Here is a 25,356-nt window from a genome sequence, read left to right as displayed (position 1 = left end):
TTATGGGGAAGACTGCCTCGAGGTGAAGCTTGAAGACTTGGCACTCTTTCCTCCTACCAGACGTTTGGCGCTACTTGACCCGGTGGGGGTCTCAGAGACCCCGGGGACACTGTGGCCATCCTTGGGGGACTGGGCCTGCTGGGCTTCTTTCAGTTCCCTGACAATAAAAAAGGAAAAGTGTACATTCCTTGGTCCTAAATTAGAGATGATATTTATGATCAAAACCAGCATAGATTTTTCTTTTTATTTCAGTATTTATAGAAACAAGCATGAACGATGCACAGAATAGAAAATTAACTCCTGTGATTATCTTTAGAAATGGCCAGTACACACATGCCTCAACACATTGCAAGTTTGCCTTCCTGAATTCTACTCATTGGGGCATAAATGGTCTTTAAAATTAAAGAGAAATAAGGAGACAACTCTACAGGGGTCAGGAAAGGACGGCCCATGGGTCAAATCTGGCCTGCCACCTGTTTTTGTAAATAAAGTCTTACGGGAATTCAGCCAGTCCCATTCATTTTTGTATGGTCTCTGATCACTTTCACATCACTCCAGCAGAGTTGAGTCATTGCAGCTAAGACCATATGGCCCACAAAGGATAAAATACTACCCTGGTCTTACAGAAGGGTGTGCCAGCCCCTGGTCTAGACAATTTCAAGAAGGCGTCTGCCTCATCTCCATGATGAGTGCTCACTACTGGTAATGACCAATGACACACACCTGTACGTCGACGACTGGCTTCACAGATATACACACCACACCTTAAGGATACTTATAGTCCTGTGACAGCATATATATTTGTATTTTATTTGTTAGCAGAAATAGAGCAAAAAAAATGTTAGGATTATTAGGAAGTTGCTTACAAGGAAGGATTACTTGGCTAATGTCTTCATAGAGTTTACACAGCTCATTGCCAAGAAATTATTTGGGGGGACTTTTCAAGCTAATCATTCTAAGATGGACTGTGTATCCAAAAGAAATTGGACTTAAGTATATTTTAGATAGTGGAAGTGACAAATAGAGTCAAGGGATTAGATCTGATAGTGCCTGAAGAACTATGGACGGAGGTTCCTGACATTGTGCAGGAGGCAGTGATCAAGACCATCCCCAGGAAAAGAAATGCAAAAAGGCAAAATGGTTGTCTAAGGAGGCCTTACAAATAGCTATGAAAAGAAGAGAAGCTAAAGGCAAAGGAGAAAAGGAAAGATATAGCCATTTGAATGCAGAGTTCCAAAGAATAGCAAGGAGAGATAAGAAAGCCTTCCTCACCGATCAATGCAAAGAAATAGAGGAAAACAATAGAATGAGAAAGACTAGAGATACCTTCAAGAAAATTAGAGATACCAAGGGAACATTTCATGCAAAGATGGGTTTGATAAAGGACAGAAATGGTATGGCCCTAACAGAAGCAGAAGATAAGAAGAGGTGGCAAGAATACACAGAAGAACTGTACAAAAAAGATCTTCATTACCTAGATAATCACAATCGTGTGATCACTCACCTAGAGCCAGACATCCTAGGATGCAAACTCAAGTGGGCCTTAGGAAGCATCGTTATGAACAAAACTGGTAGAGGTGATGGAATTCCAGTTGAGCTATTTCAAATCCTAAAAGATGATGCTGTGAAAGTGCTGCACTTAGTATGCCGGCAAATTTGGAAAACTCAGCAGTGGCCACAGGACTGGAAAAGGTCAGCTTTCATTCCAATCCCAAAGAAAGGCAATGCCAAAGAATGCTCAAACTATAGCACAATTGCACTCATCTCACACGCTAGCAAAGTAATGCTCACAATTCTCCAAGCCAGCTTCAATAGTACATGAACTGTGAACTTCCAGATGTTCAAGCTGAATTAGGAACCAGAGATCAAATTGCCAACATCCGTTGGATTATCAAAAAAGCAAGAGTGTTCCAGAAAAATATCTACTTCTGCTTTACTGACTATGCCAACGCCTTTGACTGTGTGGATCGCAGTAAACTGTGGAAAATTCTTCAAGAGATGGGAATACCAGACCATCTGACCTGCCTCCTGAGAAATCTGTATGCAGGTCAGGAAGCAGCAGTTAGAACTGGACATGGAACAACGGACTGGTTCCAAATCAGGAAAGGAGTACATCAAGGCTGTATATTGTCACCATGCTTATTTAACTTATATGCAGAGTACATCATGTGAAATGCTAAGACTGGATGAAGCACAAGCTGGAATCAAGATTTCTGGGAGAAATACCAATAACCTCAGATATGCATATGACACCACACTTATGGCAGAAAGCAAAGAAGAACTAAAGAGCCTCTTGATGAAAGTGAAAGAGGAGAGTGAAAACCTTGGCTTAAAGATCAGCATTCAGAAAACTAAGATCATGGCATCCAGTCCCATCACTTCATGGCGAATAAATAGGGAAAGAGTGGAAACAGTGGCAGACTTTATTTTTGGGGGCTCCAAAATCACTCCTGATCACAAGTGCAGCCATGAAATTAAAAGACACTTGCTCCTAGAAAGAAAAGTTATGACCAACCTAGGCAGCATATTAAAAAGCAGAGACATTACTTTTCCAACAAAGGTCCATCTAGTCAAAGCTATAGTTTTTCCAGTAGTCATGTGTGGATGTGAGAGTTGGACTATAAAGAAAGCTGAGCACCAAAGAATTGATGCTTTTGAACTGTGGTGTTTGAGGAGACTCTTGAGAGTCCCTTGGATTACAAGAAGATCCAACCTGTCCATCCCAAAGGAAATCAGTCCCGAATATTCATTGGAAGGACAGATGCTAAAGCCGAAACTGCAATACTTTGGCCACATGATGCGAAGAACTGACTCATTGGAAAAGACCCTGATGCTGGGTTGTTTCATCTCCTTTTATATTTTCAACAATTCACTGGATGTAATAATTACTTTAAAATGCCTTCAGTATCCTGCTCAACCATCACTGCCTTACCTTTATAATACCAGGTCCATGCTATCTAATTAATTCCTACTTGTTAAATGAAGGAATAGATTATGCATGAATACAAGCTTACATGCATAAGAAACAGGATTGCTTCCTTAGGCTTAGAAAAATACCTCTTTCTTAAACATGGGCCAAAACAGAATTTTTTTTCTGTTTTTTTAATTTATTTATTTTTACTTGAAGGATAATTGCTCCACAATATTGCATTGACTTCTGCCATACATTAACATGAATCAGCCATAGGCTCTGTAACAATCAAGACAGAATATCTGCCTGCCCCATGATTTAATGGACTTCTAATAGGTCTCTTCCCACCTTAGTTATGGTTATCTTACTTTGGATAGTCATTCACCAATTACTTGAATACTGTTGTCACTTAGAATCCTAATTTTTCTTTACCAGTTGTATTTCCTTGCATTCATTTGCATTAACTGGAATTGTCTGTCTCAAGCTGTCTACTCACAGAGCATCCAGCCCCTTGTTACACAGGGCCCCTCTTTGTGGGCAGAAGCCTCACAGTCATAATGTTGGATTCCACTTGAATCCATAAAGAAGACACACCAGACCAGTTGTGAGTACCACATAAATAGGTTCTTGCTCAACTCCAGCATCCAAAAATCTACCTTTCCAGCGTGGCTATCTTGAACTTTTCCAAGTTCAACTGGTGCTGAAGCTCTTCTGTTTTCCCCAGGGAGGGACAGAGGACTCGATTCTTGGCCAGAGCTGCTGCAGACGGTCTCTCTGCTGGATCAGGGTGGATCATGCTCTGATGAGGTGGGACCAAAAGGGAGGAAACAGAAGCTTCACTCTTGGGAAAATCTCCCCACCCAACCAACTCCAACCCAGCTTCTGCTGGTGGGTTTTTTGAAACTCAATTCTCCTTCGTGCAAAGGGAAGAAATAAATGAAAACTTAGCTCCACCCAGGACAGAAATATCATCCTTACGTGATAGCATCCATCATCCATACCTTTGACTTTCTCAAGTATCATCTTTTAAAGCTGATTGAATGATGAACTAGTCTAATGCCTTAATTTTCAACAGAGGAAACTGAGGTCCTGAGATAAAGTGGCTTGTCTGAGTTATTGACAGGACCAAGACTAAAACCTGGGTTACCCAACTGCTAGTTCAGCTCACTTACTGCCATCATGTGTCCATTTTTCACATAAAATTAATTAAGGATATCCCATCATGATAGTACTCCTACAGCCTTTGTCTTCAGAGGATATCTGTAGCCTAAGATGACTGGAATACAGTAGAAAATACCTAAATATATACAGCAATTCGTGTCAAATAATGAAGAAAACACTGACCCTTCCATTGGAGGAGCAATGTTCAGAGTCTGCTCCACTACTTGGTATGTAGCCCTGAGCAAGTCACAAAACTTTGCTGAAACTCAGTCTTCCTTTACTGGCATTTGGAAGAGCAATATTCACCTTCCGGACTGTTGTGAGAATTAAATGAATTAGCATATACTTATTACCTAGCACAGGACCAACACTGAGCTCCTCAGTATGCTGCTGCTAAGTCGCTTCAGTCGTGTCCGACCCTGTGCGACCCCATAGACGGCAGCCCAGCAGGCTCCCCCGCCCCTGGGATTCTCCAGGCAAGAACACTGGAGTGGGTTGCCATTTCCTTCTCCAATGCATGAAAGTGAAAAGTGAAAGTGAAGTCGCTCAGTCCTGTCCGACCCTTAGTAACCCCATGGACTGCAGCCCACCAGGCTACTCCGTCCATGGGATTTTCCAGGCAAGAGTTCTGGAGTGGGGTGCCATTGCCTTTTCCGCCTCAGTAAGTATAAGTATCAACTAACTCTAAGAACTATTTACACATAGAAATAGGTGGACATCTGTTTGCCATTACATTAAAAAAGAGAGAGAGACATTTCCATCTTCTCTTCAGTTCACAAGAGACAGCACCTTGAGTAGTTGGTGGAATTCCTTGGAGAGCTCCTGAGGAAGATCTGGAAGGTTCCCCTCACGAATGTGATGCCACTTGGCGCCGTTGGTGGGCAAAGACTCTGCTCCCGCAGCCACCGCGATGGTCAACCCCAAGGCAAATATGTCTGCTTTGGGAAGGTGCTGATAATTCTTCAGAATGGAAGACAGGAAGGCTGGTTAGTTTGCCAAGAGAAGCAAGTCTAGACTAAAACACAACTGGCAAGAGAGAGTTGCTTGAACACACATGTGGGGACACAGTGGGGAGGTCGCATCTGCTGTGATTAGTAGTCTCTCTAGGGAAGACAGAAGACGGGCATCAATCCACCTGAGTAATACTGCCCTGGTCCTGGGAACCCAAAGCTGGTGCTCTGTGATGACCTAGACGGGTCGGATGGAGAAGGGGGTGGGAGGACATATGTATACCCGTGGCTGATTCATGTGATGGTGGAAACCATCACAATATTGTACAGTAATTATCCTCCAATTAAAAATTAAATAAAATTTAAATATATATATATATATACTGCCCTGAAGAGTCAGAGGCAGAATCTTAGCACTCTTTTGCTCTCTCAGGCTCAAAGAGGCTTGAAACTTAGATTGACTGATCATAGAGAGGAAAGACTCCTCTTTTCTTCCCCCGACTAGTGGCATGATAAAGGTTGGGTTGGACCAATAAAGGCTTCCTTCCTGCTAGGAAATTCATAATGCTAAGAATTCTAAAAAATATTAGAAATAGCAAAGGACCTTTACAAAAAAACAGTAAAAATGTTGATTAGTACATTGATTGAGCCACCTTCTTTGCAAACATTTCAATGGACTATTAAAAACCCTTTGTTCCCCAAATCTATACCTCTTGCAAAATCTCATTAGCCAGGAAGCGACTGTCCCCCTCTTCCACTTTGGGATTGCTTATTGATGCTACATGACCCAAGTCACCTAAGAAAAGAAAAAGGAAGTTGAGTTCTTTCAAAGCAGGTTTTTCTTAAAACTGGAATAAATGGATTAGAGTCACCAGCATACATTTTGTAGGATTAGAGTATACCAATCAAGTTACAAAACAGACTTACCAATTTTATACATCACATCGGCAGAGAGAAACCAATCAACTTCATTTTCAACCTCTTCCAGGACCACAGGAGAGTCACTTTGCATCTTATGACAAATGAAGATGTTACCTGAAAAGAAATACAGAACTGTTGTAAGGAATGATACCTAGACCTTTTCACCTCAGAGATTCTTTTCTATAAATGACATTTCAATCACCCTCCTCTTCTGTGTGCAGGTAACAAGACTACCAAGGTTTCTTTTCTTCCATGGAATCTCTCACACTACTTCCAAACAGCTCAGTGATTGACAATACCTATTTCAGTGGAACTTAAACCTCAAACCTCTTTGAAGAGGCTGGCAACCTCAATACAAAGAAATAATCATCAACACAGGATAGTAACAACATTTCCTTGCATTTCACATCAATGAGTGCCTTAACTAGGCATTTCTGCTCACTTTGATCTGTGCTAAGTTAGAAAGATTACCACTAGTTGTAAATCATCAGGATGCAGGCAGGATGCAGTCTCTTATCTATGCGGTAAATTCAATACTTATTTTCATAGTTGGGCTTCACTATCTGGGAGTCTTTTCTTTCTGTCCTCTAGGCCCAATGGGAAAGTAGTTAAAGCTGTTTAACTGGAATGTGGGCCGGGGGAGAGGGATGTGGAATAGGATGAATAGGATTCTGCCAGCTAACAGCATCTTTGACAGTCAAGCAGGTACAGATTCTGACAACAAAGGGGGAGGAATTAAACACAGCCAGAGGAGCAGACAGCTGTACTGACTGGGCTTCATGTCCAGGTGCACCATGCCGGAGTTGTGGATGTATTTGAGCCCGAGGGAAATCTGCAGAAGGATGTCCTTGAGTCTGGGCTCTGGGAAATGATTGCCAGACTTTGCGTTTTCAGTTATTGCAGCCTGCAAGCTCCCACCTAGGAAAAAACAACAGAATAGCCCCACCGAATGCGAGGAAAAGGTGTGACTCTTATATGTGAAAGCCTAGTATGTATTCAATACATTGCTCATGAATGAACTCATTCAAACAAGTCTAAACTGCTTCAGTGTCGGTGTGAAACATAGTATCAGCTCCCTGTCTATACCACAATCATACTGGAAAGAATAATTAAGGGCCTTTAAAGAGGAAAAGAAAATGCTATATCCTAGGTAGCCAATATGTGGCTCTATTGCCTTGAGTATGCCCCCAACTAACATTTAAAAAGCTTCACCTTGTTATCAACAGAAGATCAGTCAGTCCTAGTCAGTCAGCTACTGTGGTGTCGATGAATAATTCTATGTTGGTGTCAAGCTAGTGATTATAGGCCATTAGTAACTTTAATGTAATTGATTTCAAGTTTCCTTCCATTAAAATATATATCTCAAAATAAGAACATTTAATGATGGCTGACCCAAAGAAAATATAAAACCTCCATGTACACCTAAACGCTCTTTGAGCCAATGTGTTTGTATATCAACTCTATCACTGTTGTCAATAAAAAGATAAGCCCTGAGCTCATCTGACTACCTGACCTCAGATGCCCTGTGCTAAGGTATTAGAATGCTTCTGAACCTTTTGATTCATTAATGAGCATTTGTCTGTAGCCTCCTCAGTGAAGTTAGAGAATTCTGGGAAATTATAAGGCCTGTAAATCCCCACTTCAGGTGTGTATCAGAACAGTAGGGTCTGAGATGGTAACTGTACTTTTAAAGAAATCCATATTTAAAACTCTCTTATGTAAAACTGAATGTAAAGGTTGAACTGCCACATTCAAATAAATTCAGAAAGGAGAATTCAGCCCCTTTCAGAGACAAAAAAACAAAAACAAAAAAAGGGCTAAAGGAGACGGGTTTTGTTTTTCCCTGGGAAACTTCTTAGGAAAGAATTTATGAACTGTAGATGACATTAGAAAGTAAAAATAAGTAAAGAATGCATTGGGGTTATTATAAACAAAGCCACCTTGAGGCTAAGTTTGCAGATGAGTTTATGAGATGTGACGGAGGAAAAGGGAGGTTGCATCAAGGCCCCTGGGTCTCCACTAGCCTGGCTGTTCCTTTAGGATGGGCCCGCAGCTCTTTCATCCTTCCTGTCCCATGGTCTGGCATGTAATCAGTATTTTCTGAACTGAATGTCTATCCTGGCAACAGAGGGAAAAGACTGAGTGAATGCCCCTATGCAATGTATGGAAAGAAATAAGCATCCTAAGTTACTTAGCATTCCTTTAATATGTTCCTTTAGATTATAAACAGAGGGATTTCTAATCCCCTGAAGAGCGATGGGTATTTAGTAAGGGGAACTAGACCAGTGATAGCAGCACTTTCAGTTACTTAGAGTCTCTATAGTTAGTGTTAAAGTTAGGGAAGTGATAAAACAGTAGAAGAGAAGTTACTGAAAAGTACTCATTCATATGATGGTATTAGAATATCCTTATTTTGCTAGAGCTAAAACTGATTGTCCACACACTCTTACAGAACAGCATAATGAACTGTTCTTTACTAAACAGTATTAACAAGAAGTATCCATTGACAGGGGGCTTCCCCAGTGACTCAGATGGTAAAGAATCTGCCTGCCATGCAGAAGACCCGGGTTCGATCCCTGGATGGGGAAGATCCCCTGGAGAAAGGAATGGCTACCCACCCCAGTATTCTTGCCTGGAGAATTCCATGTACAGAGGAACCTGGCGGGCTACAGTCTGTGGGGTCACAAAGAGTCAGACATGACTGAGTGACTAACACATTTCACTCCACTTTCACACATTTACAGACATAGCAATCCTGAGTGAACTGTAAACTTCATCCCTCCTGAGCTCACCCGGGCACACTGAAGCCTCAGTTCCGTAACCCAAGGTAGCCCCTGGCATTGGCTCTGTGCCTTAGCAGGTACCCTAGGAGGAATACAGCCAGCTCCCGGGCAGTTCTTTTCAAACCATCTTTGTGAGATGAGTTGCTGAATTCCTTCCTTTAGATAAAAGTACTTGCCCAACTTGGTAGGAGAAAAGATACTTCAGAAAAATATATCCTTGTTCTCCTGTCTGCTCATAAGACCTAACAGATGCCAAAACAAAGAAATAGCAAATACCTTCTGACAGTGAAATGCAAAAAGCAGGCCAACAGTTCAACAGCACATCTTATTTATGTATTTGTATTCTCACTATGTTACTTTGCTGCCAACGACACAAGCCTACTTTTCTGCTGGTAAAATTGTCCGTTATCTGATGGGAAAACATAACCTGTATTCATGGTGTTCCAACTTCTGGATGTCACATCACTGGAGCAAATGTGAGAACCAGTATTCTAGGGGATCATGCTCTGTAAAACTTCTATGCCAGAAGACGTCACATGAAAACACTGCGATTAGGGAGAGATTGGGCTTCCCAGGTGGTACTAGTGGTAAAGAACCTGCCTGCCAAAGCAGGAGATGTAAGACACACGGGTTTGATCCCTGAATCAGGAAGATCCCCTGGAGGAAGGCATGGCAACCCACTCCAGTGTTCTTGCCTGGAGAATTCCATGGACAAAGGAGCCTCTGGGACTACAGTCTATAGGGTCACAAGGAGTTGGGGATGAATGAAGCGACTGAGCACCCACGCGCAGGGAGAGAGTAATTATCCAGCCCTGAGCCGGTCAGAATCCTAGTTGTTGCAGAATCAGCCAGCTACTGGAGACCTCTGATTTCTGAGGCTGGCTCAGAGGTGACCTTGTAGGGGACCTTGGCTAGGGTGGCGGAGAGGGCAGAAACTTGTGATTGGTTCAGGGTTTATGAGGGACAGGAGGGAAATCAGATGACTGTGGGTCTCTCATAGTTAAAATCTACGTTATCTACATCATCTAATTTATAATTGAAGTTAAAACTGTAACCATGCATGTTCCAGCCTGACTGCTATGAGAGGCTGGGTAAAGGGGTTTGGGCAGATATGGGTGGCTAAGGGTGGGTATGGGGAAACAGGGCATAGGATGAGAGGTGAGACAGAGGGGGAGAGGGAGGATGTAGGAATGGAAGGAAAGAAGCACCGGCTACCTAACACATACTCTGGATTTCTTATCCTTTATTTAGACCCACTCCAATATTCCTGCCTGGAGAATCCCACGGACAGAGGAGCCTAGCAGGCTACAGTCCATGGGGTCGCAAGAGTGCGACACCACTTAGCGACTAAACCACCACCACCAGGAAAAGTCTCAACATGGATTATCCTCAACAACAAACAAGATTTGCGTGCATGCGAAGTCACTCCGGTCGTGTCCAACTCTGTGCAACCCCAGGCACTGCAGCCGGCCAGCCTTCTCTGTCCGTGGGATGCTCCAGGCAAGACTACTGGAGTGGGTTGCTAAGCCCTCTTTCAGAGGGCCTTCCCAACCTAGGGATCAAACTTGAGTCTCTTATGTCTACCTTCAATGGCCTGCGGGTCCTTTATCACTAGCACCACCCGGGAAGCCCCACGAAAGGGCATGCTTTATTTTCCATCATCAGTTCGCATTTGAAAGGTTCAATGTATGTGCGTTACATTTTGCTAAATCATAGTTACACTTGAGTTGGCAAGTATTGAGTAAAGTTAGTTGAAGCACCATGATGAACAAACACTTATTTCCCATTATATCTTACATCTAGTCCACACTCACTGCCTGGCTTTCAACGCCCACTACAGGCTTCCCGCACTTCACCTTGCTGGTCTGATTTCTTCCTACAGGGGTCACCTTAGTCCTGTTTAGTCTCCTTTCTATCTACTAGGCCAGACACATGCCCAGTACCATGCTTCTAGCCTGCATGCTGGGCTTCCCTCTGCTTCCATAAACTCAAGGAATACTTCTGCAAGGTCCCGTTCAAGTCTTAGCTCCTTCGTGAGATTTTCTCAGACTATGCTAATAACAAGTATTACCATGTTCTTACTATGTATTGGGACTTAATGATGTGCGAGCATTTGACATACACTGTTGCTAATTCGCAAATGACTCCTAAGTAAATATTACTGTCTCTTTACTCAGTGAGATTAAATGATGTCTCAGTGATCCTGAGAGAAGTGAAGTGAAGTGAAAGTCACTCAGTCGTGTCTGACTCTGCGACCCCATGGACTGCATAGTGCATGGAATTCTCCAGGCCAGAATACTGTAGTGGGTAGCCTTTCCCTTCTCCAGGGGATCTTCCCAACCCAGGGATTGAACCCAGGTCTCCCGCATTTCAGGCAGATTCTTTACCAGCTAAGCCACAAGGGAAGCCCAAAAATACTGGGATGGGTAGCCTATCCCTTCTCCAGGAGATCTTCCCCACCCAGGAATCAAACTGGGGTCTCCTGCATTACAGGCCAACTTTACCAACTGAGCTATGTGACAGAGCTGGGTTTTGGACTCCAGTCTGCCGACTTTAAAGCCCAGGCCCATCCCACCACACCCTGCTACCTTTGCTCACATTCACCCTCTCTGGCCATTTCGTGTGCTCACTATAAGAGAACAAATGGAATACAGCTTCTTGAAGGTAAGGACTTACCTCACTCTACAGTATTTTGCACCCAAGAGCTTAATACAGTGTCAAGCCCATAGAAGACATTCAAATGTTGAAAAGAATGAGATGATTTTGTAATAGATTGCTTCATCTTATTCTTTTTGAAAATTTTGAAACTTTTACATTGCCCCAGTTAAAATTTTACATTGCCCACAGGTTAAAATTATTAGTTTTGCTTTATTGGCTGATTTTTAAATTTGATATTATCTTTCTTAATAGGTAAATGTTATGGAAATAAAATCAGTCTTCTCTATAGAGAGAGGGAAGAAAAAAAGAATAGGGACTCTCAGGTTATGATAAGAGGAAATTAAGAGAAGATGATTTTAAAAAAGGTCTCAACTACTCAATCACAAGTATAAGGAAAGGGTCCATTTTATTTATTTATTTATTTGGGGGTCCATTTTATTTTAACCCAAAAAAACCATTAGAAAAAGGGATTTGGGGTGAGCTTATTAAAGAAAAAAACTCATGAAGTTCACACGTAAGGCTATGAGAAAAGCAGGCTATAAGGAAATAACAAGGAAGATGCCAAATTATTATTTCGTAGAATATGTGTACCACTGTCTATGCTTCTAGCATCTCATAATTCTATTTACTTACCTACATGTGAAAGTAATCATGTATACAGTGTTGAAGCTTTATCACTGATCACTGTCCTCAAAAGCCAAGCCATCTGGTGGTAACTAAACGTACCCAAAGACAGACTGCACCATTAAAAAAAAAAAAAACTCAGGGTAGGTGTATATGTTGGGCGGATGCCATTATCCAGTACTACTGGGGCTAAAATATGGATTGCAAAATGTGGCTGCATCCTAAAACGATGACAAGCTTCTATCCAGTTGGTAGCACTTTCCTCCTATACCACTAGACGTTTTAATGAAAATGTATTTCCATGAATAACAATACATAACTGCTGTTATGTAATCCCTTAATCATAGATAAGAACTATTAAATCATGGATTAGAAATATGTTAATCCAAAGGACCACTCTTCGTGATTTAAGTAGTCCAGAAAAAAGTTTTACTGGTTACTGTGTATACATAGTCCCGAAGGACCTAGGAGGATGTATCTGAAGTCACTAGATTTCAGTCCCAGCACCCCACCCCATGCCCCTACTCTTGTGAGAACACTTAAAGCTCAAAGGTAAGAAGCAGCTAGAAACATGAACAATCCCCAAACACAGGAATCCACTTCAAAATTAATCAAAAGTTGGCTATATAAGTTTACCACTCCCTCCTCCAAAATAGTAGACTATGGTTTACATCTTTTAGAGCACTTAGTAAATGGTAAAAAGATGATTTACCATTCAAACCACTAGTGTAAAAGTTTTCTAAGTATTAATTAAAGTGAGAAGGATGTGATAGCTCCTATGTACCAACTACACAGCAGCTTTGAAAGAAACACCTAATAGCATAAGCCTGAAATTCCTTTCCAGCTCAACTCATTTCCTCCAGCTCTCTTGCTTCCAAGCAAAACAGTGGTACAGACTTCTAGGTATGATTTGCTATACCTGCTGTCAAGTACAAGAAGGAAGCAAAGATTTTTTTTCCCCAAAGACTTAAAAGCTAATCCTGCCTCTCCATAGATATGAGCCCCCGTACTTACCATTGCAGTATTCATTTTGAATGATCATGTAGTCGTCCTCTGCCCACGCAGAGTAGTAACGAACCACATGGGGGTGGTGTCCCAGCACTGCATGGGCATAAACTTCATGCATAGCCAGATTCCTAAGAGATGGAAAAGCATTCAGGAAACTGAAAATAATACACATACAAATTTTTTAAAATGAGATATGAGGCATTATTCACAATGCAGAACATTTATTGAATGCTCACTGCTTCCTTACTTACTATCTTATCACATTTAATGTTTCTAATTTCTCTATATGATATACTGACAAGGATGAAGCATTTAAAAGGTTAAGTGATTGGCCCAAAGTCAAGCTGGTGATAGTAGATCTAAGACCAGAGCCTTGGTTGTCCTGGGCCCAAGTCCACGGTTTTTTGATTGAACAGGATATATGTAGAGAGGAATCTTAGGTGTCCATTACCTCAGAACAGGCTTGTTTTGATTCTAATTTTCACAATCTAAAAACCCTGAAGGGCTTAACAAGAAATGGACTTGATTGTGGATACTGTGATGGGCCCGCTACCATCCCTATGAAAGCTAGACAGTTGCTATGTGTGTGGTCAGTCGCTCAGTCGTGTCCGACTCTTTGCAGCCCCTTAGGCTGTAGCCCGCCAGACTCCTGTGTCCATGGAATTTTCCAGGCAAGATTACTGGAGTGGGTTGCCATTTCCTACTCCAGGGGATCTGCCAGACCCAGGGATCGAACCTGGGTCTCCCGTTTCTCCTGAATTGCAGGCAGATTCTTTACCCACTGAGCCGACAGGGAAGCCTTTACAGTCAATACTAAACTCTGCTGGTATGATGTAGTCACCGGGACAGTCCTGAGGACAGATATCCATCATGGCACAGGAAAATCCAACACAAAAAAAAGCAGCAAAATATAGTGCTTGACTGATTTCAGTATACAAATGAAGAACTCCAAAGACTAATTTCAGAGTCAGCATTTTAGTGTTGTATTTCCCAGAGTTCACAAAAAGCAATGGCTGAATCTGAAAATATTTGTTTTCCTTGTGAAAAGGAAGAACTTTTGAACAATTAGTTCTAGGAATGAAATTTAAATTTTTGTCAGTTTTTCCTGGCTTGGAGTTTTTCAAACTTGACTATTGAATTTATTATTAATACAAAGTAGAGATAACCAGTGAGTTAACAATAACTTGGTAGTATTTCTGATGAACTAAACAGATGCCAGAAGATCCTTTCCTAAATCCATTTATTAGGAAAAAAAAAAAAAAAGTAGTAAGACCTGTAGTAAAAGCCATGAGAAATACAAAAAAAAAACCACACACACACACAACACAATTCCAAATGCTCATGGTATATTTCAGGAAATAACTTATCTCTGGTCTTGAAAATTCAGAAAGGTTACAAATGTGAGACAACTTTCAGTGGTAAGGTTGACTTTTAAAAGTAGCAAATGACATCAGTGCTCTTATTCAAAATGTTTTGACAAATCTCAGTATGTATTTCTAGGACATTTTAAAGGTACTCACTCATCTGATAATCCTCCCAAAGGTTTCGTGGAGCGTTTTATTGCATAAACACATCCATCCAGCCTCTTAATGCACTTGTAGACTGTACCAAAGTCTCCAACACCAATTTTTTCTACCTCCAAGAATTCTTTTTCATAGCGGGAAGCCATGTTGGTTTCTCGTAAAACACATCTCTAAAATATTTTAGCAAAAAAGTGAAATATTTTAGAATAAAATTTAGGCATATTATATCCCTCAATTTCCCTAAGTTTCCAAAAAGACTTTTGAGGCAAATCCATTGGATTCTGTCTGTGTCAATGTTCACGGTGGCAAGAACCACCCCCTCCCACCGCCCTGCCTCAGTTGCTGACCACTTCCTCAGTGCTCTTTATAGCCTTCCATACAACTCTGCACCGACATTTCTCTTGGCTAACTTATTAAATCTAACTCTGTATTATTTCCTCTGTCTGGGCATACTCTTCTTCCCTATGTTTGTCCGTAGAGGCAACAGTGCACCCATAGCCAGAAGCATCGTCCTCAGCTGAAAGGAGTGGTGGGCCCTTGGAGGAGGATGCCAGACAAACAGAACCTCTCTTTGACTCTTGTTTACTTGTCTCACACTCTGGCTGCTAATGTTTCATCTTAAGTGCAATAAACATACTTTTTAGTTTGCTTCCCACAAAACCTTAGTCTAGAGAACAAAACTGTCAAATTGATTTATTTCAGAAAGTGTGCTCAGCTACAGCAACCGCTCCCCCTACTGGCCAACCGTGACATCACCCATTGCTCTGCTAAGTAAGGAACTCGAGCGAGTCACTGAACTCCTGCATCCGTTTTCTCATTTATCAGATGAGGATCAGAGCAACTATGCCTCAGGGTCCTTTCAAATACTGCATGAGAATTACGTATATTACAAATACATATAAATTCTCAATAAACAGTAGCTCTGATGATAGAAATATCCATAGATTTAAAAGAATCTCAGTCCAAACTGATTCATCTCTGTGAAATCACCTTTTCCCAGTATCTCCATTAGCAAGAACTTTTTCCGTCTAACTTTAAATGTTTAAAAAATCTTGACTCTTACCAGCTGTTCATTTTCAACATCCAGGCCCAATCAGTCTTCATCAACAAGATCTATAATTTCCCTTGCCCTTACCAGTCTCACGGAGAAGGCAATGGCACTTCAGTGACAATCCCACTCCAGTCCTCTTGCCTGGAGAATTCCATGGACGGAGGAGCCTGGTAGGCTGCAGTCCATGGGGTCCCTAAGAGTCGGACATGACTGAGCGACTTCAATTTCACTTTTCAGTTTCATGCCTTGGAGAAGGAAATGGCAACCCACTCCAGTGTTCTTGCCTGGAGAATCCCAGGGACAGTCGAGCCTGGTGGGCTGCCGTCTACCAGGTCTCACAGAGTCGGACACAACTGAAGCGACTTAGCAGCAGCAGCAATACCAGTCTTAAGCTCATGCGAGAGCTTGCTCCACCTCTGGACTTGCTCCAGCTGCCAGCCCTTTCTCTGTCTCCTCTATCAGTAAAATTATTTTTGTGAAATGATGCCATAGAATGAGACAGACCTAATTGTTTCCCATGAGGAATCCTCACCTCTAATCAGAGGCCTGGAGGCTCTGGTAGTGCTTGCCTGCTCCCTTATATCCTCATCTCAGACACCAAGTACAGCTTACTATCCATATCACCCCTTCCCCATCCTCCTCCCTACCCTGTACGGACACTGAACATTATACTATCATGAAAACTTGCCTACGTCCAACATGCCATCTTGATGGCAATTTAATATTCTACTGATTTTATGCTCTAATTTAATTGACCATTCTTCTATTATTGGATATTTGGTACTCCCCCAATTTTTTTTTTTCTTTTTTTGCTCTTATAATTAAGGCCGCAACAAACATCTCTGGTGGTAATATTTACAGCATTATTTTCTTAGTTTTGATTATTAAATGAGGGATAATAGATCAAAGATTGTGAACGTTATAAAAATCAATAGATACTGACACATTTAAGAACTAAAATTTTTGCATATAAACCTCTGGCTTTATGCTATTTTTCTGCTTTTTTTTTCTTTTTGGACCTTAAATATCTTGATGTTCCCTTTACTTCTGCACCCCAGGAATACAGAACTTTTCCCCAGATCAAAGACAGAAGCAGAAGCCTTGAATTTAAGAATAGTCCAAGGTAATGATTCAGCAGTATAGATGTCAGACACTGTCTGATAAAGTAACAACTAGCCAAGAACACAGACCTTGATTACGGTCCAGATAAATTCAGCTGCAAAATGTATTTGCTACAAGTGTCAAGGATTGGGAAGGGAGGGAGGAAGGGAGAATGAGATGGCTGTGTTACAACGGCTGGGCCAAAGAGAAGCGCTCACCTTGGCAGGGAGCCCTTGTTCTCCCTTGCCTTCTCCTGGGCTGGATTCCTCACTTGGGGGAAAAAAAAAGATTATCAATGTATGGTTAACACTTATGAACCGTGGTACTGTGCTAGGTTTGGGCACAGTACAAGTAAATAAGACAATTATTTTCCCTCTTCATCTATATTTAGAAGCAGGAATCAACAGAAGTTTTTAATACAAGAACCTAGGACAGTATTAAAAACAAGATATGAAGGATACTCTAGACAGTACTATACACTCTGTTTTGAAAGTAAAAGCCTTTCCACAAAAAAAGAGGATATATAAGCTGAGATTCCAAGAATGAGGAGGAACCAGCTAAGAGAAAAGAAAAAGGGTTTCAGACAAATAGAACAAGGTATGCTGAGATGTGGAGTCAAGACAGCTTACAGAACATGTGAGAAACTCTAAGGGCTGTTCACGCCCACAATATAATGTGTCCCCGGCAATGCTTGCCTTCCCCAGAGCCTGGCCTGTCTTAGGTTCACAAGCTGACTGTAGGCATAGCAAAATGCACTCTAATCCTAGCTAAGATATTTTCAATTACTTTTCTATAAGCTGAAGTCTCTGATGGATATTCTCTTTTGGCATGAGCAGATGAATTCTGGAATCTTTAAGCAAAATTTCAGTTTCTAGATCAATTAGGTTTCTTTCCTGGACAAGTACAGGGTCAAAATGGCAGGTGGAGGACATTATACTCACACAAAGAAATTGATGCAGGCAAACTTGTGACTTAAATTTAATACTACATTCTAATCTTTATAAAATAACAACACCACAATGAAAAAGAAGGGAAAATACCCTCTCAGAATCACTAAGTGATTTTACGAAAGTGTCATCACTTTCAGGGCCAGGAATTCAAATCAGCAGTCTTTTCCTGCTAGCTTCAGTGACAGATGAATCCATTCACTCTGCAGGTTTACAAAGCATCCTGAAGAGCTAAAAACCAGTGGAATACTCAATAACAAGAATAGATCCAGTGTACTTGTGCTCAAGTCCTATTTACTTAAGATCCAAGAAACAGTATTGAGAAAAACCTGTTCTGGCTACAAGGTTGATTAATATGGCGTCACTGATTCCAAAAGAACACAACACATTAAATGCTCTATAGACTTTAAGATTGTTAGCTCTACCTTTATTTTGCTGAGTACATCTGAGCACAAAAGACTGGCCTGTTTTAGAGGTGCTTCCATTCTATAAAAAAAAAAAAAAAAAAGCCAGCACTGAAGATAAGAAATGTCCTTGAGGGCTTCCCTGATGGTCTTGTGGTTATTATTCCTCACTTCATTAAAGGGAGCACAGGTTCTCCCATCCCTGGTCAGGGAATTAAGATCCCACATGCTGCCAAAGATGAATAAATAAAAATAAAAGCAAGTACCCCTTCACCCCCTCACATATGGGTAGGGTCACTTAAAAAAAAAAAAAAAAAGCCCCTGAGTAATCTGCAAACTCCTTATTTAGGCAATTTCTGCCATTGAGTGACCTTTGTAGAATAGTGCAGTCAGCTCTCCATCTATTAGCACCTCCAAAAGCAATACTCTTTTTCTCTTCAGCCAATCTTTCATCACCTGCAAAGGAGTTCAAATTCTGGCTCTGTAGCTGTCATCACCAGTCATGCCACTGGATTCAAAACAGCAAGGTACTCTCTGAAATGAGAATGACACCTTCCCCAACTGCTAGCCTCATAGTAACCAGAGGGGACCCCTTGAGAGCAATTCCACTGCCTGTTCGACATCCTAATATAAGTCAGACTTCCTAATATAAGTCTTCACTTACTCTGCTCTGTTCTTTCAAAGAGAAGGCATTTTACTGTGCACTTGGTTATGGAAAGGTGTTAGGATCTCTGTGATGAAGAAGGTTATAGCCAACACTGACATTTAGGAAGGAGGAGATATATAAACATGATGCTTATCATTTAAACAGACATTGTCTATTGCTAGTCTTTAACACGCTCCTTTCCTTTCGACAATAGTAAGACCAGTTCTCAAGAGTCACAGCAACAGGACACTTACAGATCGCCTCGGGTTTTCCTCTTGCCATTGGATATAAGGAATTGTTTTCTATAGGACTCCGGAGTGAAGGGATTAATGTTGACCAGAGCCAGTGAGGTCATCTCATCGATGAACGGGCCGGGTGTGAGTTTCAGATGCTTAGAGCTTCGGGGGAGAGGCTTCCCTGTTGAAGAAATCATTGACTGGCTCACCTGACCCTGAATGAGGATGACAAAAGACAAATCAGAATGGAGTTAATTTTTTTAAAAAATGGTTCTGTATCAGTTAGGTAGTTAACATTTCAACCAAAAAAAAGTTATTGCTGAAAGGGATCTTCAAGGGTACCTGGTACCGTGCAAACTAGTTGCGTGGTAACTAGTCCTCTTGTGAAACATACAGATCCCCAGACTACCTCTAGATATTTTGATTCATGGGATCCACACAGCAATCTGTACTTTTAATGTTTTTTTTTTATTGTGGTAAAAGTCACAGAATATAAAAAATACTGTTTTAACCATACTTAACTGTATGTTACATTCAGTATGTTCAGTGGCAGTAAGTACATTCGCATTGTTGAACTACTCTCAAGCAATCCGCTCTTGTGTCAACTTCCACTCCCTTCCCCTGGGCGATTCTGTTAGCCAGCCGTGAGACCACCAGTTCGAGTCCTACCTCCAGCTTTTTAAAGGTGACATTGAAGCTTAGACAAACAACAACGACTCTAAAAGCCCCGGCACTTTGGTTCCCAGAGCGTGCACTTTAATTTCCCCTCAGTATTCATATCAATATTTGTTTGTTGCCTGCTAAGTAGCAAGCGGGCTTCTCTGGTGGCTCAACCGGTAAAGGATTTGCCTCTACTTCTGGAGACCTGGGTTCTTGCTGGGCTAGGTGCTGAAGGGTGAATTCCAGCTTTTAAAGAACGCGAAGTCCACTAGTCCGCAGCTTACAATCACTTTGTAAGGGAAAGATTTCATAGACTAAGCATGGAAGAAGTTCCCAGTTCCACTTAAAATGTAGCACCAGTTGAGAGGAGCTCCATAAAATGGGGTAGAGAGATTGAAAAGGAATAGTCTAGGCCCTTCAGATGCAAGGCTCTGCAGGGGCTGTAACTAGCATACTAATCCTTAGGAAAATGTGCAGGACTTACCACTCCAAGTGCGGTACAGTGAAAGAGCACCAGCCCAAAACACAACCAGAATTAAATCAAACCACAGAGGTTAAGAAATCAAAGAATTCTGATGAGACAGCAGAATGCTATTATGACCTAAGCACCAGGGGCCAGAGGAATGGCTATGTTATAGATTCAAGAGGACAGTAGTAGACCCCAGGGCCAAGATATTACCTCACAGTATAATTACTGTGGGCTTCCCTGGTGGCTCAGATGGTAAAGAATCTGCCTGCAGTGCAGGAGACCCACGTTCAATCTCTGGGTCAGGAAAATCCCCTGGAGAAGGGAGTGGCTACCCACCTCAGTATTCTTCCCTGGAGAATTCCATGGACAGAAGAGCCTGGCGGACTATGGTCCATGAGGTCACAAAGAGTAGGACACAACTGAGTGACTAACTATAACCATTGTATTGTGAGGCTCTTTCAAAAAGAATTCTACCATTTTGATTGTCTCTGCCCATGACTTTTGAGTGTAGAAGCTGAAGCTACATTACAACATGACTCACTATATAATGTAATTAAAGACGTGAGTCTACAAAGAATGTATCCTGAACTTACTCATAAATACTCATTAAATGATTGCTAGAAGCAGAAATGAAGGAAGCAATGTAGTAACCTAACATTGTTTTAAATGGAGAAAAAATTGACCCTCAGTGAAGAGTTTTGATAAGGGCTTACATAGGTCTTAGAATTCAGAGGGTCAGCAACCTTGGGGCTATCATTCAAAGCCATCAATGACAAACAATTTTCCCATAAGTTTACTGTAAGGGTTGAGTATTGGTTCAAAAGAAATAAAACTATACAATATGGTATTTCTCAATGGTCAATGTGATTCAGGAAATGAATTTAGAATTATAGTAAATCATTTTCTGAAACAGTTTTTTTTTAATGCTGATTATGACAGAAAATAAAATACACCTGTCACATATGAAACAGTAGGGCACCAACTCCTGGAACAGTTCACATAATTCCAGTTGCTACAATTCAAGGACAACAAACAGGGCCTAGAAACTTTTCAGCTAAAAGGAAAAGTGTTCATATCAAGGCAGACAGTACCAGAATTCCTAGTCTGGAAATATGAAGGCTGATATATTTTGTGAACTCCACTTAAAATATAGAGAAAGACATTAATACACATTTTATTGCCAGAGTGATAGAATTATGAGTAATCCTTTTGAAATCTAAAAGAACACAATTTGCAAGAAGATTTATGATGAAAATGAGTTCTGCCTGGAAATAAAACAGACTGAAAACATGGAAAGATGACCAGGTGGAAAGTAAAAGTGTGTCCCAGAGAGTGTAGCTAGTTGTATGTAAGTAGCAGCTCTTATGACAGGCGATTAAGAGAAAGAAAGGAAATTGGGGGAATAGCTCCTTGACTTCTGAAGACGGTGAGAGAAGGTGGCAGCCTCCCGTAAGGCTCAACATCACAGGGAAAGACTTTGAAGGCCCAGCACCAACTGTTAGCTTCCCGATGCTCAACTCCCTGCTACAGCATTCCTACACTAGTCAACTGGTGTTCCATGCATTTAGCCACAGGGAACTTACGACCTCCTAAGGAAACTCTTCTATATTAGATAATTCTGCTAGGAAGTCCTTATGATGACCTGGCCATTTCACATAGTTTCTGGTCCTATCCCTGTAGCAAGGCTGAATTAAGCCAATCCTCCTTTGCTCTGCATTCCTGTCTTTAGTGCTGTGTACTCAGTCATGTCCAACTCTGTGCGATCCCATGGACTGTAGCCCACAAGGCTCCTCTGTCCATATTTTCCAGGGAAGAACACTGGAGTGGGTTACCTTTCCCTTCTCCAGGGGATCTTCCCGACCGAGGGATCAAACCCACATCTGCTATATCTCCTGCACTGGCACGTGGATTCTCGACCACTGAGCCACCTGGGAAGCCCATCTTTAATACAACATCACCAATTACCATCACCCTGGCCTCTCTCCTCTGATCTTGATCCCAACTATATTTTTCATAAAGTGTGTGTTTTTCAGTTGCTTCCCAGTTTCCCTGCCAAGCTCTGTTTTCTTTCTGTCCCTTAAATCTTGGTATTTCTAGAGTTCCTAACTTGTACCACTCTTCTTAGTCTGGCAGACAGGTTACATAAACTTAAACACACCCATGGCTTCAACAGCTTCCTAAATGCCGGTGACACCCAAGTATAGCTCTCCAACTGGGGTTGTTTTCCTGCAGTGCAGAGCCATGTATCCAACAACTTACACCATATACCTCCTCTCCAAACCTATACCTCCTCTAATGTCACCTACCCGATTCAAAGTACCATCTACTCAATCAGACAAGCAGGAAGCCTCACAGCCCCTGAGACCCCTCCTTTCCCAGCAACCCCTCCATCAAGTCAGTTACCAACTCCTAAACATCTGTCAGCTTACCACAGTCCACCACTGTCCTAGTTCAGGCCTTTTTGAGAAAAGGCCCTTCTCTTTTCTCAACAGATCTATTGTGAACACTGCCCTGCCTCATTGGTCTCTCCCACTCCATTCCATCCTTCACATGAAAGTCATGATTTCTCAAAAACGGCCTCTGGCCAAAACCACTTAATGGCTCTCTCAACACTTTCAGGGTAAAATCTTGGTCTTACTCCTACCTACCTACCTACCTACTCTGGTCCCACTACCTGCCCTCTCACACACCCAGACCCCTGCTGCTCTGAATAACATGTAGTTTTCCAGCTGTGGCATGATCTTTTCCCTCCAGGACTTGGTAGATATTTTTCCCTTGGCCTTGAGTTCTCAATCCTTCTCTTCCCAGCAAACTCCAACTCATTCTGTAAGATTGCTCTCAAATATTGTTTTCTTTGGAAAGGTTTCCTGGCTATCTTGAGACTTAATGTCTCATTAGTTTTCACCACACTCTACCACTCCTTAAGTTCACCTGCTCTGAACTTATTATTGCTTACTTTTGTATATCTTTTTCAATCTGCCTCCAAAAATGATGGAAATAAAAACAAAAATAAACAAATGGGCCTAATTAAACTCAAAAGCCTTTGCACAGCAAAGGAAAACATAAACAAAACCAAAAGACAGCCCTCAGATAGGGAGAAAACATTTGCAAATGATGCGATCAACAAGGGATTTAGCCTCCAAAATTGACAAACAGCTCGTGAGGTTTAATATCACTAAAACAAACAATCCAATCAAAAACTGGGCAGAAGACCTGAAGAGACATTTGTCAAAAAAAGACAAACAGATGGCCAAGAGGCACATGAAAAAATGTTCAACATCACTAATTATTAGAGAAATGCAAGTCAAAACTACAATGAGCTATTGCCTCACACCATTTTGCAGGCACTTGTTGAGGCAGTGAATGGCTTATCAGCAGAAGGTCTGCTAACATATCAAGGTGTTCAAAGTTTTCAGTGAATGGAAGAAAATATACATACCATGTCATTTCCTTGCCTGGGCACTCTTGCTCAGAACCATATGCTCTCAATCCACTCTCCCCCAATTGCCATGTGTTAAAACCATACCAACTATCATTAACCTTCTTACACTTGCTTTAAGTTCATTTCTTTTCTGACCAGCCACTGAGAAACAATCTACCCAGAGAACTCTGACCACGCTTGAATCACCTACCACGTAGTATCTACAGACACATCTCCCCTCCGGGAGACTGCCATGTGCTCCCAGACCACAGTGGGTTCCCAAAAAATAAATGGATGATTGATTGGTTATAGGGACCATTGAAAAACCCACAGATGGATGCCTGAAGGTATGAAAGTAGTTTGTCTACCACTCAGACAAGAAGCCTGGTATTTCCTGGTAGATGTGGCGACCACCCTCGGTGGGTACAAAGGAGACCTGCTGACGGTGACTGCGCTGCCAGCGGAAGCAGAGATGTTATTACCATGATCTTAAGTGCCTCAAGCAGAGCCAGCAGGAAGCAGAGCTACTTCCAGGCCTAAGGCTCTTGTGGCATGTCACCAGTCTAGACAGAGGTACCCCTGCCCCATCCTAGCTTTAACAGTATGAACAATGTAATAGGAGACCAGGCACAGCAAAAAAGAAAGGAAGATGCTTTCCCGGGACTTTTGCTTGTTTGCCATCCTCAGCTTATAAAGTAGTATCAACGTTACCTCTTGTTCACCTATAAGAGCCTGTTCATCACTAGACCAAGAAAGGGTAAGGACTTCTTTCTGAAAAGAGCATCAGCAAAGATATATATATATATATGTGTGTGTGTGTGTGTGTGTGTGTATGTTCAAACAGTGAGGTACACATATTAGGCAATAATAGTAAATAATCACAGAAAAATAGAGCCAGTTGGTGTAATGTAAAGAACAATAGAATAAGCTCCAAAGATTGTGTATCCAGTCCTTTTGCTGCCATTGGCTGAGTAACAGGCCAGTTTCTCTCCTAAGACCTTGGTTTTCTCATAGGTAGAATATAGGCTGGGCTTCCCTGGTGGCTCAGTGGTAAAAAATCTACCTGCCAATGCAGGGGACATGGGTTCGATCCCTGGGTTGGGAAGATGCCCTGGAAAAGGAAATGCAACCCACTCCAGTATTCTTACCTGGAAACCTCATGAACAGAGGAGCCTCGTGGGGATCACAAGGGTTGGACTTGCCTTAGCGACTAAACAATAACAGAGTACAGTCTGGCCCACAGACGTCTCTTTTTCCAGCTCCAGTATTCTCTCCCTAGGAACGTTTTCCCCATCCAGGATTTATCTGGGGCCTACAGCAGTGGTTTTGAGTAGACAGCTGGAAAGACACTTAATTCTGTTTTCTGGTAGCTTTCAACTCTTCTTCATTTTCACCAGCAAATACATAATTGAAGACATATACAGAGCATGAAGCACATCTGTGACACACCCAGACTGCACCCTCATTCTCGATCAGCTGAACTGAAGGAACACAGGCCCAGGTGGCCTGGCTCCCGCTCCCCCCATAGCGGACTTACTTTGGGAGTGAAGGGGCTCTCGCAGTGTGACGGCCTGCTCTTGTCTGGTGGGGCTGGTGGTGTTTCAGGGAGTGCGAGAGAGTGTGATGCTGGAGTCCCGAGACCCTGGCCTGGACTCGCTTGGTCTCTTGCGTGAAATGCGCTGAGGTCATGTTCGTTACTAAGGGGCGTCCTGGGAGGTGTGAGCTTCGCCTCTGGATCCTGACTGCTAGGCCTCTCTGGGGTTTGACTCTGGGCCTCCTCGCCCTCCTGGGCTTGCTTCTGCCCCCCGTTCTCATGCTCCTCTTCACAACAGGAGAAGCTTAACTTCTGCTTCAGTCCTTTATTCTCATCGTTGTCACCCAT

General features: G+C 42.0%; 1 protein-coding gene across 1 annotated transcript; it reads right to left on the bottom strand.

Moving 5' to 3' along the window:
* On the bottom strand, nucleotides 1-25,356 carry WEE2 (WEE2 oocyte meiosis inhibiting kinase). Its single transcript, XM_043871800.1, has 11 exons — nucleotides 25,012-25,356; nucleotides 18,943-19,139; nucleotides 16,910-16,961; nucleotides 14,537-14,709; nucleotides 13,023-13,144; nucleotides 6,715-6,861; nucleotides 5,950-6,057; nucleotides 5,733-5,818; nucleotides 4,862-5,032; nucleotides 3,568-3,710; nucleotides 1-157 (listed from the first exon to the last, which is right to left on the bottom strand). Exons 1-11 carry the CDS (start codon nucleotides 25,354-25,356, stop codon nucleotides 1-3), a joined length of 1,701 nt encoding a protein of 566 aa, XP_043727735.1.

This window comes from Cervus elaphus, chromosome 18 (genome assembly GCF_910594005.1).
Source record: "Cervus elaphus chromosome 18, mCerEla1.1, whole genome shotgun sequence".
Lineage (NCBI taxonomy): Eukaryota > Metazoa > Chordata > Mammalia > Artiodactyla > Cervidae > Cervus > Cervus elaphus.
The sequence above is the reverse complement of the archived record's forward strand: the minus strand, read 5'-3'. Positions and strand labels throughout refer to the sequence as shown.

What these genes read in the sequence shown, in the direction of transcription:
- WEE2 (XM_043871800.1), bottom strand. Translation starts at nt 25,356, where the DNA reads ATGGGTGACAACGATGAGAATAAAGGACTGAAGCAGAAGTTAAGCTTC. An exon ending in TTGGGAGGATTATCAGATGA is followed by an intron (nt 13,145 to 14,536) that starts GTGAGTACCTTT and finishes TCCATCTCTTAG; the next exon opens with GAATCTGGCTATGCATGAAG. An exon ending in CTAATGAGATTTTGCAAGAG is followed by an intron (nt 5,033 to 5,732) that starts GTATAGATTTGG and finishes TCCATTCTGAAG; the next exon opens with AATTATCAGCACCTTCCCAA.